This window comes from Panulirus ornatus, chromosome 3 (genome assembly GCF_036320965.1).
Source record: "Panulirus ornatus isolate Po-2019 chromosome 3, ASM3632096v1, whole genome shotgun sequence".
NCBI lineage: Eukaryota > Metazoa > Arthropoda > Malacostraca > Decapoda > Palinuridae > Panulirus > Panulirus ornatus.
Genome location: NC_092226.1, coordinates 62,384,792 through 62,401,529, shown reverse-complemented (window position 1 = coordinate 62,401,529; position 16,738 = coordinate 62,384,792). Strand labels below are relative to the sequence as shown.

The window sequence follows — 16,738 nt, the reverse complement described above, 5'->3', positions numbered from 1 at the left end:
AAGTGCTGAAGTGTTGATGTGAGGTAGTAGTGTTACAGCTTATAAAGTAATGAAAGACTTTAAGAGCAGGATATGAGTAAGGACATGCCTACACCTGTATAAGTTTCTCAAAATAACAATGAAGCATTTGGTATATGTAGTAATATGTTATTTTCTTCAAGTATGCCCAAACGTGAAGAACGAGTTAACACACTGTGATGCTTAGAATCTAACATTCTACACTCAAGCAGTTTTCCATAGTTTTTCTGTAACAAAATTTCAATGACCATCAAAGCAATAATTTTTTTCACACAGTATTGCACAAAAAATTAGTTTCTCATGACATTTGTAAGTCTAATTCCATTTTGAGCAGCCACAAAAATTGCCCTTATTGATTCCTGTATTATATTGTCAATAAATACATATAACTTGTATTCTAAATTCATCACAACGACATGCATATTGGAATAATAATATTTGTGATCCTAAGTTATAAGTATATGTAGTACTGCATGTTCTAGATACAGTAGAGTAAAGAATTTATTACCAATTCATGCAAGAAAATGTGAATTTAAACATATTCAGTAACATAACACATAACTTGTAACTTATAATTTCCAACATAACACAGACAAATCACTGGCTGCTTTACAAATTCAAACATTTAACAACTGCACAACAAAACAATTTCCAATATGATCTTACCTCAAAACATTTAGCACTCATCTTCATGCAAAAGCACTAACACTCTCCTATCCATGCCACTATATTACCACCCATCAACCTTCAAACGCAAACAAAAACCTCACTTCAGCATTACACATGAGCCATACACCTATTTAAAACTATGCTTCCAAGGCAATTACTAGCTGCATTTTGTTGTCTGCAATCTAGATACTATCCATCTCTTCAACATTACAAACACTGGTTTAACATTTCACAGAATCCCTAACACCCAAAATGCAGCTTCCTCACTGAAGACACAAATCACCTGCTCCTCAGCTACCCTGCACATACACTACGAAGACAACCACACATCATGCTTCTTGACCTGTGTTTCTAGCAGGTGGATGTGGTTGACTGCCTGAGCACCAGGGAAGCCCCATAAAATGGGTCCTGGGACAGCTTAAGCAAGTACATATCTTACATCCAATGTGAATCATACTTTTCTGAAGTAATTCTTTAATGGTGATTGATTCAGCAAAACTGAAACATACATTATGTCCAATAAGTGTGATCAGAACATAAGTATTTACCATACTGTATAGCTCCTCCACACACCACAGTACCAGCAAGCTTCCACAAACAAGTCCAGTGAATTTTCCCTTCCACATGTGTAAGCTTTCACTCTGTTTTTCCAATCATATTTGGTATTTTTGTATCTCCACTTTCACTTGCCCACTGAGATCCCAATCAAATACAATGTTCCCTAAGAATTACAACTTCCAATCACTTCATCATTATGTGCACTTTTACATTATCATAAAACAAACTTCTTGCTAACTATGTGATCCTAAGTTATAAGTATATGTAGTACTGCATGTTAAAGAAATAACACAGACAAATCACTGGCTGCTTTACAAATTCAAACATTTAACAACTGCACAACAAAACAATTTCCAATATGATCTTACCTCAAAACATTTAGCACTCATCTTCATGCAAAAGCACTAACACTCTCCTATCCATGCCACTATATTACCCCTCCATCACACCTTCAAACGCAAACAAAAACCTCACTTCAGCATTACACATGAGCCATACACCTATTTAAAACTATGCTTCCAAGGCAATTACTAGCTGCATTTTGTTGTCTGCAATCTAGATACTATCCATCTCTTCAACATTACAAACACAGGTTTAACATTTCACAGAATCCCTAACACCCAAAATGCAGCTTCCTCACTGAAGACACAAATCACCTGCTCCTCAGCTACCCTGCACATACACTACGAAGACAACCACACATCATGCTTCTTGACCTGTGTTTCTAGCAGGTGGATGTGGTTGACTGCCTGAGCACCAGGGAAGCCCCATAAAATGGTATGGGACAGCTTAAGCAAGTACATATCTTACATCCAATGTGAATCATACTTTTCTGAAGTAATTCTTTAATGGTGATTGATTCAGCAAAACTGAAACATACATTATGTCCAATAAGTGTGATCAGAACATAAGTATTTACCATACTGTATAGCTCCTCCACACACCACAGTACCAGCAAGCTTCCACAAACAAGTCCAGTGAATTTTCCCTTCCACATGTGTAAGCTTTCACTCTGTTTTTCCAATCATATTTGGTATTTTTGTATCTCCACTTTCACTTGCCCACTGAGATCCCAATCAAATACAATGTTCCCTAAGAATTACAACTTCCAATCACTTCATCATTATGTGCACTTTTACATTATCATAAAACAAACTTCTTGCTAACTATGTGATCCTAAGTTATAAGTATATGTAGTACTGCATGTTTTAAATACAGTAGAGTAAAGAATTTATTACCAATTCATGCAAGAAAATGTGAATTTAAAACATATTCAGTAACATAACACATAACTTGTAACTTATAATTTCCAACATAACACAGACAAATCACTGGCTGCTTTACAAATTCAAACATTTAACAACTGCACAACAAAACAATTTCCAATATGATCTTACCTCAAAACATTTAGCACTCATCTTCATGCAAAAGCACTAACACTCTCCTATCCATGCCACTATATTACCACCCATCAACCTTCAAACGCAAACAAAAACCTCACTTCAGCATTACACATGAGCCATACACCTATTTAAAACTATGCTTCCAAGGCAATTACTAGCTGCATTTTGTTGTCTGCAATCTAGATACTATCCATCTCTTCAACATTACAAACACTGGTTTAACATTTCACAGAATCCCTAACACCCAAAATGCAGCTTCCTCACTGAAGACACAAATCACCTGCTCCTCAGCTACCCTGCACATACACTACGAAGACAACCACACATCATGCTTCTTGACCTGTGTTTCTAGCAGGTGGATGTGGTTGACTGCCTGAGCACCAGGGAAGCCCCATAAAATGGGTCCTGGGACAGCTTAAGCAAGTACATATCTTACATCCAATGTGAATCATACTTTTCTGAAGTAATTCTTTAATGGTGATTGATTCAGCAAAACTGAAACATACATTATGTCCAATAAGTGTGATCAGAACATAAGTATTTACCATACTGTATAGCTCCTCCACACACCACAGTACCAGCAAGCTTCCACAAACAAGTCCAGTGAATTTTCCCTTCCACATGTGTAAGCTTTCACTCTGTTTTTCCAATCATATTTGGTATTTTTGTATCTCCACTTTCACTTGCCCACTGAGATCCCAATCAAATACAATGTTCCCTAAGAATTACAACTTCCAATCACTTCATCATTATGTGCACTTTTACATTATCATAAAACAAACTTCTTGCTAACTATGTGATCCTAAGTTATAAGTATATGTAGTACTGCATGTTTTAAATACAGTAGAGTAAAAAAATTTTTACCAATTCATGCAAGAAAATGTGAATTTAAACATATTCAGTAACATAACACATAACTTGTAACTTATAATTTCCAAATCTGTATAATTTGTTGTTTTACATCAATACACAATTAAAAGAAATGAATTTTATGAAACAATACTGAATTAAATCATATGAATTATATAACATGCTATCCCGAGGAATTTGGAAGAAAGCATACTGCCTACTTAACCCCTGTGTGTCACAGGTGACTAAGTGGGGCAGGAGCCTGGAAGTCCTCTCCTCATATATTACTTTCCAAAACAAGAAACATGAAAGACCCCAGTGAAGTTTTCCCCTCTAAGACTAAGTCATCTATTCCTGGTGTTACCTTGCTCATCTAAGAAAGAGCAAATATGTACAAAAGATTTAAAATGTACCCTTTGTTATCACAAACTGTAACAAAACAGCTGAATGACTACATCTATGCAAACTTTGAGCAACCAGGTTGGGTCATATGTGTGGATACAAGTTTACTGATAATATAAAAAAAATCCTGCTTCCTGAAAATCATAATGACAAAACTCTTATTTCTAGAGAATTCAGCATTGGCTGCACAAATCCCACTAACAAGAAGTTACTAGTGTCATAAAGTCATGCCTTCACTATCCACCAAACCCAACCAACCAGGATCTCACCTGTGGCTACCTCCACCTTTGATCATTTACAAACCAACACTACAATCTGTAAATGATTGGCATTATCATTGATAACAGTACCACTTGCTATTACTCCACATTCTTTAACTGACATTTCATACACCAGACACTATATAATTAAGATTACATAATATTCAAACAGTTTAAGTCATGGAGCCTGGATAATGGTGTAAGATGGAATTTTAACAAACACAATCCACTTTTCACCAAACATGTAATTATAAAAAGACTACATAAACCTGGCTTTACTGATTCAATTCTTAAATTTATGAAGTCCAAACATAACAATGCCAAAGAATTCTGATTAGGATTACTAACTAATTTTTGCTTCTATGTAAAATAATACTATCTATATCTCTAATGCCTGTTCCAATTGGAACTCCCTCAAAGCGGTGGCCATGGCAACAGAGTCTCCATAACTAAAGAACTCTAGTGCTGCTTCATAGCTTTAGTGCCCCACCCTTAACAGAACACTGGCAGAAGGCAAGTCTAGCAGAGTGTTTGCAGAGGCTCCACCTAATGTTCCTAATGACTACTATCTAATGCTCCTACCTACTACTTCTACCAAATGTTTCTATCTACTACTACCATTTTGCCAAAAGGCAGGGCTTGCAAATAGTGCTCACTGCAGGAAAATCTAGAGTACTGAAGAATGAGCTTAAGTGTTAAGTGTTACAATGACAAGGAGAGATTGTATGTTTGTGGACTGAATGCCAGTAGTCCATATGTTAGTGAGGCAGAAAGAAAATACAGCTACCTGGGTCAGAGGAGTGTAACTTGACAACCACTAAAGTGCAAGCTCACTAAGCAGATGTCACTAACCCTCCTGATACCCAGGCGGGTAGTACTGGTAATTATCAATAATTGCCAAGTAGCAATTTTACAAACACAAAGTATCATGTATAACAGTAAAAAGTATACATAAAGAAAATATATGATCTAATACTGAATCAAAAAGAAACCATGCAAACCTAAAAAGATCAAACAGAGGTGGCTACCTATTTAAGTAATTTTTTACCTCCATAGGGTTAAACATTAATGTAATCCCTTCAGTACTTTTCCAAAGAAAAAAGTGCTGTAACTAACTGACACTTACCAGCAATTTCTGTAGCTTACTTCAACAAATGAAGAGGTATCAAAAGCACTTTTAGACTTGAAAATCATAACAAATGGTCGGGATTAAAAGCAGGTACAGTTTTTAAATTTTCCTATCACAATACCTCTTCTCAAATTTCAGCCTTATTAAGGGAATCTACCAATGATAACTTTTTTCCACAGCACACTGAAAGCTGCAAGAACACCAATACTTAAAAATGGCAATCATACAAGCATGATCAAATATCAACTGATCTCTTTACATACATCAAAAGTATTTCAAAAGTTGATATATTATAAATTTCAGATTATCATTATATTAACAACCCAGGACCCCTATTTTTGTTTGGGGGTGGTATGTCCAAACATCCCTTGCCCAGGAGCTCTTGTAGCTTCAAGGCTGTGCTACAATCAGTTGCAGGCACATGACAGACTCCTTTGAAATGAAAAAATCTTTGAAGAGACTGTGCTCTATTCTGTTACATGACAATGATACAGCCTCAACAAAGACAACCTTTCACTAAAGGTGTAACCTCAAGCAGGCATAGTTTGACAAGACCAAAGATTTTAGATCATATTCATATATATACTACATTTGACATGCAACCTAATCAATTTGGATCTTTCCTAAACCAAACATCTCCAAAACAAAACCTAGCTATATCAGGTTATTTACTCTGATCTGATCAGAAACAGTATCCCTGCAACTGTATTCACTGAGCTTTGCAAAACATTTGAAAGTATCAATCATGACACATCACTCCAGAAACTATCATTATGGAATTCAAGGTACATGATAAGTGAAAAATCTTACTTAACTGATTGCTATTTCTGCTTCAAGCATCAAGCTGACAAACATAGGCACACCTCATTCCCAGCATGAGGGGGAGGGTGTGGGGAGCTGGTCCCCCCCACCCCCTTGTATTTCAATTTCTAAAAGATGGCACAGAAGAATGAGCCAAGCAGGGAGTGCTCATCCTCCTTGAAAGCTCAGACAAGAGTGTCTAAATGTGTGTGGATGTAACCAAGATAAGAAGAGAGATACATGGTATGTTTAAAGAAAGAAACTTGGATGTTCTGGCTCAGTGAAACAAAATTCAAGGGTAAAGGGGAAGAGTGGTTTGGAAATGTCTTGGGAGTAAAGTCAGGGATTGGTGAGAGGTAAGAGATAAGAAAGGAAGATCACTGTTTCTGAAGCAAGAGTTGTGGGAGTGTGTGAAAGAGTGTAAGGAAGTGAATTCTAGATTGATGTGGATAAAAATGAAAATGGATGGCGAGAGATAGGTGGCTATTATTGCTTATGCACCAGGCCATGAGAAGAAAAATCATGAGAGGCAAGGGTTTTGGAAGCATTGAATGAGTGTGTCAGCAGTTTTGATGCAAGAGACCAGGTATTAGTGATGGGTGAGTTGAATATGAAAGTGAGTGATGTGGAAGTTGAGGGTATAATTGGGGGGAATGGAGCAGCCAGTATTATGAATGGAAACGATGAACAGCTGGTAGAGTTGTGTGCTGAAAAAGGACTAGTGATTAGGAATACTGGGTTTAAAAAGAGGGGCATATACAAGTATATGCATGTGAGTAGGAAAGACAGTCAGCAGGCATTACTGGATTATATATTAATTGATAGGTATGTAAAAGAGACTTTTGGATGTAAATGTGCTGAGAAGGGCAGCTGGTGGGATGTCAGATCACTATCTTGCAGAAGTAAAGGTGAAGGTTTGTAGAGGATTTAGGAAAAGAGGAAACAATATCAGTGAGAAGAGAGTGGTGAAAGTAAGTGCACTTGGAAAAGAGCAGTGTGGTTTCATAAGTGGTAAAGGATGTGTGGATCAGATGTTTGCTTTGAAAAATGTATGTGAGAAATACTTAGAAAAGCAAATGGATTTGTGTGTAGCATTTAGGATCTGGAGAAGGCATATGATAGAGTTGATAGAGATGCTCTGTGGAAGGTATTAAGAATATACGGTGTGGGAGGCAAGTTGTTAGAAGCAGTGAAAAGTTTTTATCAAGGATGTAAGGCATGTGTACGAGTAGGAAGAGAGGAAAGTGATTGGTTCTCAGTGAATGTCGGTTTGGGGCAGGGGTGCATGATGTCTCCATAGTTGTTTAATTTGTTTATGGATGGGGTTGTTAGGGTGGGAAATGCAAGAGTTTTGGAGAAAGGGGCAAGTATGCAGTCAGTTGTGGATGAGAGAGCTTGGGAAGCGAGTCAGTTGTTGTTCGCTGATAATACAGCCCTGGTAGCTGATGCAGGTGAGAAACCGCAGAAACTGGTGACTGAGTTTGGTAAAGTATGTGAAAGAAGAAAGCTGAGAGTAAATGTGAATAAGAGCAAGGTTATTAGGTACAGTAGGGATGAGGGACAAGTCAATTGGGAGGTACGTTTGAATGGAGAAAAACTAGAGGAAGTGAAGTGTTTTAGATATCTGGGAGTGGATTTGGCAGCGGATGGAACCATGGAAGCGGAAGTGAATCATAGGGTTGGGGAGGGGGTGAAAATTCTGGGAGTGTTGAAGAATGTGTGGAAGGCGAGAACATTATCTCAAAAAGCAAAAATGGGTATGTTTGAAGGAATAGTGGTTCCAACAATGTTCTATGGTTGCAAGGCGTGGGCTATAGACAGAGATGTGCAGCAAAGGGTGGATGTGTTGGAAATGAGATGTTTGAGGACAATATGTGGAGTGAAGTGGTTTGAACGAGTAAGTGAAAGGGTAAGAGAGATGTGTGGTAATAAAAAAGAGTGTGGTTGAGAGAGCAGAAGAGGGTGTTTTGAAATGGTTTGGTCACATGGACAGAATGAGTGAGGAAAGATTGACAAAGAGGATATAAGTGTCAGAGGTAGAGGGAACGAGGAGAAGTGGGAGACCAAATTGGAGGTAGAAAGATGGAGTGAAAAAAATTTTGAGTGATTGGAGCCTGAACATGCAGGAGGGTGAAAGGCGTGCAAGGAATAGAGGGAATTGGAACGATGTGGTATACTGGGGTCGACATGCTGTCAATGGATTGAATCAGGGCATGTGAAGCATCAGGGGTAAACCATGGAAAGTTTTGTGGGGCCTGGATGTGGAAAGGGAGCTGTGGTTTCGGTGCATTATACATGACAGCTAGAGACTGAGTGTGAACGAATGTGGCCTTTGTTGTCTTTTCCTAGTGCTACCTCGTGCACATGCGGGGGAAGAGGGTTGTCATTTCATTTGTGGCGGGGTTGCGACGGGAATGAATAAGGGAAGACAGTATGAATTATGCATATGAGTATATATGTATATGTCTGACTGTGTATATATATGTATATGTTGAGATGTGTAGGTATGTATATGTGCGTGTGTGGACGTGTATGTATATACATATGTATGTGGGTGTTTTGGGCCACTTTCGTCTGTTTCCTTGAGCTACCTCGCTAACGCAGGAGACAGCGACAAAATATAATGAATATATCAATAAATAAGGTACGTAAAAGAGACTTTTGGATGTAAATGTGCTGAGAAATGCAGCTGGTGGGATGTCAGATCACTATCTTGTGGAAGTAAAGGTGAAGATTTGTGGAGGTTTTAGGAAAAGAGGAAACAATATCAGTGAGAGGAGAGTGGTGAAAGTAAGTGCACTTGGAAAAGAGACTTGTATGAAGAAATACCGGGAGAGGCTGAGAGTAGAATGGTAAAGGGTGAGAGTGAAGGAAGCAGTGGGGAGTGAGTGGGGAATGGGAGGTAATCATGGAAGCAGAGCTGGAATGTGCATGAGATGCATGTGGCATGCAAAAGGTTGGAGGCAGGCAGATTAGAAAGGGCTGTGAATGGTGGGATGAAGAAAGTTGCTATTGAACAAGAAAAAGGAGGCATTTGGGTGGTAATTACAAGGATGGAGTGCAAATGCCTGGGGAATGTATAAAGGAAAGTGGCAGGAGGTCAAAAGGAAGATGCAGGGTTGAAAAAGAGGGGCAAATTGTTTATGGATGGGGTGGTGAGGGAGGTGAATAAAAGAATCTTGGAGAGAAGGACAAGTATGTAGTCTGTAGGGGATGAAAGGGCCTGGGAAATGAGTCAGTTGCTTACTGATGATACAACAGTGGTGGCAGATTCGACTGTGAAATTGCAAAAGTTGCTGACTATTTGGAAGAGTATGTGAAAGGAAGAAGCTGAGAATAAATGTGAATAAAAGCAAGGTTATTAGCTTTAGCAGAGTTAAGGGACAGTTTAGTTGGGGAGTGAGTCTGAACATAGAAAACTGGAGGAAGTGAAGTATTTTAGATACCTGGTAGTGGACATGGCAGCAAATGGAACCATGGAAGTGAAAGTGAGGGGGTGAAGGTTCTGGTAGCACTGAAGAATGTGTGGAAAGATCATTATTTGTGAGGGCAAAAATGGGTTTGTTTAAAGGTATAGTAGTCCCAAGGCATGGGCTTTAAAAAAGACTGTGCAGGATGGTTGGTGTGTTGGAAATGAAATGTTTCAGGACAATATGTGGTGTGAGGTGGTTTGATTAAGTAAGTAATGAAAAGGTATGAGAAAGAAGTGGTAGTAAAAAGAGTATGTTTAAGAGAGCTGAAGACCAGGATGCTGAAATGGTTTGGACATATATGTAAGTCAGAAGAGGAGGAAAACAGAACAGAAGGACCAAACTGGAGATGGAAGCATGCTGCAAGATGGATTTTAAACAATGGAAGTCTGAACATACAGGAGGGTGGAGGGTGTGCAGGGGTACAGTGAACCGGAATAACGTGGTATACAGGGGGAGAGATATTGTTATGGACTGAACCAGGGCATGAAGTGTCCAGGTAAACCATGGAAGGGTTGGGCTGTGGATAGGGAGCTGTGGTTTCAGTGCATTACACATGATAGCTAGAAAATGGATGTGAGTGGATGTGGCCATTCCTCATGTGTTCCTGACGTTACTTTGCTAAAATGGAAAATGGAGGCCAAGTATGAAAGGAAAGAAAAAAGACCTCATAAATCTTTTCTGAGTCACAGTTCTTCTGTTTTGTTTAAGTAACAGAACCTCCTAAATTTTGATGACATATGTATCTACTTGGCTACTTGGTAATATTTAAATATTTACCATTGTCAACTACAATTACAAACCATCCTTTTTATCACAAATGCAATTATATGAGTGTAACCATCTGTATTCTGTGAGACTAAAAAATAATTACTTTTTACCAAATACAAAAAAAATCTGAAAATGCTATCAAAATCAAAGACAAAAGGGGTATGGAATAAACTGCAGAATCGCATAAAAATGTGTAGAAAAGTCTTGTCTTTAAATCTACGTTAAAATATGTAAGAATTCAATGCCTAACTAAATACACAATGGCTTATTAACTTCTGAACTTCAAACTAAACAAAGTCTATTATCTTACAGCTATACGTATGAAATTTTAAGAGAAATATTTCTGTTACGTTATCATAATCATAACATATCCTTTACAAACATTTTTGGTATCATTCACCTTAGTTAATGCCTAGAAATCACTTACAAATAATATACACTGTACATTGTGCATAATGGACATCTCATATTACAAACAATGCACTGTATCTTGAATGGCACAATAATTGCCTTTTTGTAACAAAATAGAGCTATGCTAATGCTAATCTGTGTTTATTAGTCTACCATTCTCTTAAAAATGTGTATATCTATTCCAGTCAATGCACTAATCTAACTCTGTCATTTATACCAAATCATTTTGCTGTCATCTCAATTTTGTGTGTCTATGTTTCAAAGTCACCAATAAAAATTGTTTATGTTCTTCAACAAATATCAACATGAATCTCATGTTTTAATCTTTAATATTGTATCTATCTTATTCCTTTACATCTTTCTTAAGCAACACATCTATCAAATTTTGTACAAAACTTATGTCAATAATCACTGCCCTAAAAGCTCTCTTGTTATGGATTCTTCTTTTTGTCATACATGATCTGTAATATGCGGTAATATGTAATATGTAGTCTTTGTGGAAATAATCTCAGTACTCTGCATTTTAACATGTCAACTATTTTTTCCCAAGCTGTATTTCCCCCCTCATTTTCTCACATTTCCTCATTCCTCAACATGTCATTCATCTTAGGATATCCATCTGAACTACCTGCAGTTTATTAGGCATTCTATCAGAGACCTGCTTTTATGAGCACATAATATATCGTAAATTGCACACCTTCAATCTCAAGATCATTACCACAATCAAAGACACATTTATTAGTTCTGTCATTCTTTTTAAGTTTCTAGCAATCTGCCATCCTCTCAACTTATTTGCTTTAATTTCACTATCCTAGCTGAAATACTCCAGAAATATTTAAGCCCATGTAATAATGATCAGTTTATCTAAATGTATGGTGCTACAACTCCCTTGTATAATCATCTTGATTATATTTGCAATATTGTTTAGCTTCTTTTTGGAATGAAAATAGCAAGTTTATTCGCCTTTGTCTGTAATTTTTTTTTCACTTTTATTTTCTGTTTATCGTTTACACATACATGCCCTCAAGAACACTGCTTAACAATAGTTCCAAAAAATATGTTGATTCTATGATTCTACAAGCATTCAAGAATCTGGATGCACATGAAGATCTTGCTCATCCTTCACAGGTCTCCCAAGATACAATAAAATTCCAATACCTAAAATATTTAAAGACATCATCCACATCACTGTCCACCAGCCCCCTGCTCTTTCGATCCAGCTGTGTCCATCTTGATGAGTATATCTTAATCTGGAAATTTATGATAAATGAAACTGTTTCTATTGTCTGTGTTACATGTGTTAGCATGAATCTATCAAACAGTTTTCTAACATTTAAGTGGAAACTTGTAAATATAACAGCAGGCTGCAAAGAATAAGATCTTGTGGCTTGGCAATAATGTAAAGAAATGAATATTCAAAAGACACTATAAGTATGTGTCTGAAGGAAAAATATAGTTTTCTTAATTCATAAGTATGAATCTTACCACTCATACATTTGAAGGGTCAGCTTCTTATGTAAAGATGAATTTGATATAATAATAATAAAAAAGAAATGAATATCAAAAGATCATGCATGAATATTACATGGATGACTAACCTGAAGTTTTTGAGCCATGGAAGTGGCATGTGCTGGCTGTTATGTTGCAACTCAAACTGACGTCGCTGTCTGTACAACTCTGAGAAGTTCTCACGTACCTCAGTTGCCAACTCTAATACGCAAGTAATATATAAGACTATAACTAAGTGTGTATGATGAATTACAATCAGTGTTTTATAAAATGAATATATAAGATGATATGTAGTGACAAAGATATACAAATCTTGCAAATACATTATATCATCAAAATAACTACCAACTACCAACCCTAGGGATAGGCGAGAAAGAATACTTCCCACGCATTCCCCACATGTTGTAGAAAGCGACTAAAGCGGATGGGAGCGGGAGGCTAGAAACCCTCCCCTCCTTATATTTTAACTTTCTAAAAGGGGAAACAGATGAAGGAGTCATGCTAGGAGTGCTCATCCTCCTTGAAGGATCAGGTTGGGGTGTCTAAATGTGTGTGGATGTAACCAAGATGAGAAAAAAGGAGAGATCCATAGTATGTCTGAGGAAAAGAACCTGGATGTTTTGGCTCTGAGTGAAACGAAGCTTAAGGGTAAAGGAGAAGAGTGGTTCGGGAATGTCTTGGGAGTAAAGTCAGGGGTTGGTGAGAGGACAAGAGCAAAAGAAGGAGAAGCAATACTCCTGAAGCAGGAGTTGTGGGAGTATGTGATAGAGTGTAAGAAAGTAAACTCTAGATTGATATGGGTAAAACTGAAAGTGGATGGAGAGAGATGGGTGATTATTGGTGCCTTTGCACCTGGTCATGAGAGGAAAGATCGTGAGAGGCAAGTGTTTTGGGAGCAGCTGAGTGAGTGTGTTAGCAGCTTTGATGCAAGATATCGGGTTATTGTGATGGGTGATTTGAATGCAAAGGTGAGTTATGTGGCAGTTGAGGGTATAATTGGTGTACATGGGGTGTTCAGTGTTGTAAATGGAAATGGTGAAGAGCTTGTAGATTTGTGAGCTGAAAAAGGACTGGTGATTGGGAATACCTGGGTTAAAAAGAGAGATATAAATAAGTATATGTACGTAAGTAGGAGAGATGGCCAGAGAGCGTTACTGGATTACGTGTTAATTGATAGGCGTGTGAAAGAGAGACTTTTGGATGTTAATCTGCTGAGAGGGGCAACTGGAGGGATGTCTGATCATTATCTTCTGGAGGCAAAGGTGAAGATTTGTAGAGGTTTTCAGAAAAGAAGAGAGAATGTTGGGGTGAAGAGAGTGGTGAGAGTAAGTGAGCGTGGAAAGGAGACGTGTGAGGAAGTACCAGGAGAGATTGAGTGCAGAATGGAAGAAGGTGAAAGCAAATGATGTAAGGGGAGTGGGAGAGGAATGGAATGTATTTAGGGAAGCAGTGATGGCTTGCATAAAAGATGCTTGTGGCATGAGAAAGCTGGGAGGTGGGGAGATTACAAAGGGTAGTGAGTGGTGGGCTGAAGAAGTAAGATTGTTAGTGAAAGAGAAGAGAGAGGCGTCTGGATGATTTTTGCAGGGAAGTAGTGCGAATGACTGGAAGATATATAAAAGAAAGAGGCAGGAAGTCAAGAGAAAGGTGCAAAAGGTGAAAAAGAGGACAAATGAGAGTTGGGGTGAGAAAGTATCATTAAATTTTAGGGAGAATAAAAAGATGTTTTGTAAGGAGGTAAATAAAGTGCGTAAGACAAGAGAACAAATGGGAACATTGGTGGAGGGGGCAAATGGGGAGGTAATAACAAGTAGTGGTGAAGTGAGAAGATATTGTGAGTATTTTGAAGGTTTGTTGAATGTGTTTGATGATAAGAGTGGCACATGGTGTTTTGGTTGAGGTGGAGTGCGAAGTGAGAGGGTCAGGGGTAAATGGTTTGGTAAACAGAGAAGAGGTAGTGAAAGCTTTACAGAAGATGAAAGCTGGCAAGGTGGTGGGTTTGGATGGTATTGCAATGGAATTTATTAAAAAAGGAAGTGACTGTGTTGCTGACTGGTTGGTAAGGATATTCAATGTATGTATGGTTCATTGTGAAGTGCATGAGGATTGGCGGAATGCATATATAATGCCAATGTATAAAGGCAATGGGGATAAAGGTGAATGTTCAAATTACCGAGATATAGGTTTGTTGAGTATTCTTGGGAAATTATATTGAGAAAGTAAAGGCATGTACAGGAGCATCAGATTGAGGAAGAGCAGTGTGGCTTCAGAAGTGGTAGAGGATGTGTGGATCAGGTGCTTGCTTTGAAGAATGTATGTGAGAAATACTTTGAAAAACAGATGGATTTGTATGTAGCATTTATGGATCTGGAGAAGGCATATGACAGAGTTGACAGAGATACTTTGTGGAAGGTATTAAGAGTATATGGTGTGGAAGGTAAGTTGCTAGAAGCAGTGAAAAGTTTTTATCGAGGATGTAAGGCATGTGTACGAGCAGGAAGAGAGGAAAGTGATTGGTTTCCAGTGTTGGTTTGCAGCAGGGGGGCATGATGTCTCCATGGTTAATTTGTTTATGGATGGGGTTGTTAGGGAGGTGAAAGCAAGAGTTTTGGAGAGAGGGGCAAGTATGCAGTCTGTTGTGGATGAGAGCTTGGGAAGTGAGTCAGTTGTTGTTCGCACTGGTGGCTGATTTGGATGAGAAACTGCAGAAGTTGGTGACTGAGTTTGGTAAAGTGTGTGAAAGAAGACAGCTGAGAGTAAATGTGAATACGAGCAAGGTAATTAAGTTCAGTAGGGTTGAGGGACAAGTTAACTGGGAGGTAAGTTTGAATGGAGAAAGACTGGAGGAAGTGAAGTGTTTTAGATACATGGGAGTGGACTCAGCAGCGGGAGGAACCATGGAAGTCACAGGGTGGGGGAGGAGGCGAAGTCTGGGAGCACTGAAGAATGTGCGGAAGGCAAGAACGTTATCTTAGAGAACAAAAATGGGTATGCTTGAAGGAATAGTGGTTCCAACAGTGTTATATGGTTGCAAAGCATGGGCTATAGATAGGGTTGTGCGGAGGATGGTGGATGTGTTGGAAATGAAATGTTTGAGGACAATATGTGGTGTGAGGTGGTTTGATAGAGTAAGCTATGAAAGAGTAAGAGAGATGTGTGGTAATAAAAAGAGTGGTTGAGAGAGCAGGAGAGGGTGTATGGAAATGGTTTGGTCACATGGAGAGAATAAGGGAGGAAAGATTGACAAAGAGGATATATGTGTCAGAGGTGGATGGAACATAGAGAAGTGGGAGACCAAATTGGAGGTGGAAGGATGGAGTGAAAAAGATTTTGAGCAATCAGGGCCTGAACATACAGGAGGGTGAAAGGCGTGCAAGGAATAGAGTGAACTGGAACGATGTGGTATGCTGGGGTCGATGTGCTGTCAATGGATTGAACCAGGGTGTCAAGGGTAAACCATGGAAAGTTTTGTGGGGCCTGGATGTGAAAAGGGAGCATTACACATGACAGCTAGAGACTGAGTGTGAATGAATATGGTCTTTGTTGTCTTTTCCTAGCGCTACCTCGTGCACACGAGGGGGGGAGGGGGGTGCTGTTTTCCATGTGTGGTGGGGTGGCAATGGAAATGGATGAAAGAAGTAAGTATAAATGTGGACATGTGTATATATGTTTATGTCTGTCTATGTGTATGCATGTATACATTGAAATGTTTTGGTATGTATATGTACGTGTGTGGGCATTTATTTATATACATGTCTATGTGGGTGGGTTGGGCTATTCTTTCATATGTTCCTTGCGCTACCTTGCTAACATGGGAGACGGCAACTGAGTATAATAATATGAAAATAATGTAATTACCAACAGAATCCTAAACTTAAATGTCCCATCTCTTGAACTTCTCTTCTGTATCAAAATTTCTGAAGCTTTTGTATACTATAAACATTCGCAATTTCATCACTTAGCCTAATCTATTCATCCACAACTTCCTTACATCTTTTCTAACAAGTTTCTCACTTACTGTCTTTTTATGGCCTAAAGTTACTCTAAATTAACATTTTTCAAAAAAACTCTCTACTGGTAATAAAGTTCATAGTCTACTTGTATAATAAGTGTAATGAGAGCACATGTGATTCTAAAATACTTGTATAATAAGAGTGTAATGAGAGTGCATGCGATCTGAAGATCATCCTTATCACCTAAAGATGTTAAAAATTCTTATTTGGTGGATGAAGCTTGATGCTGGTGGCTTTAATGACCCTGGCAGTTAATAAGTTTAGATCCCAAACAGCCAACCAGGAACACCAATCTGGTTCACACTTTGCATCATAGAGGATAAATTTCTCAAGTCAAAACAAATCCTATAAGTTCAGTTGTACTGCACTCATCATGTCACATACAAATAAATGCTGTTTATCATATAAGAATAAGATCTCATGGCTTGGCATTATTGTACAGCAATAAATGTCTGAAAGACACTGCAAGCAAAAT

The 16,738-nt window shown here is 38.3% G+C and overlaps 1 protein-coding gene across 2 annotated transcripts in view; it reads right to left on the bottom strand.

Annotated features, from left to right (window-relative positions):
• Positions 1-11,673: 11,673 nt before the first annotated feature.
• The window catches only part of LOC139762807 (uncharacterized), a 129,728-nt gene continuing 124,663 nt past the window's right edge, over positions 11,674-16,738 (bottom strand). For both annotated transcript variants that reach the window (XM_071687965.1, XM_071687971.1), the window contains exons 8-9: positions 12,340-12,451; positions 11,674-11,991 (exon numbers count right to left, since the gene is read on the bottom strand). In XM_071687965.1, the coding sequence (XP_071544066.1) occupies positions 11,826-11,991; positions 12,340-12,451 (278 nt within the window). In that variant the 3' untranslated portion in view covers positions 11,674-11,825. The remainder of the gene's footprint in view (positions 11,992-12,339; positions 12,452-16,738) is intronic.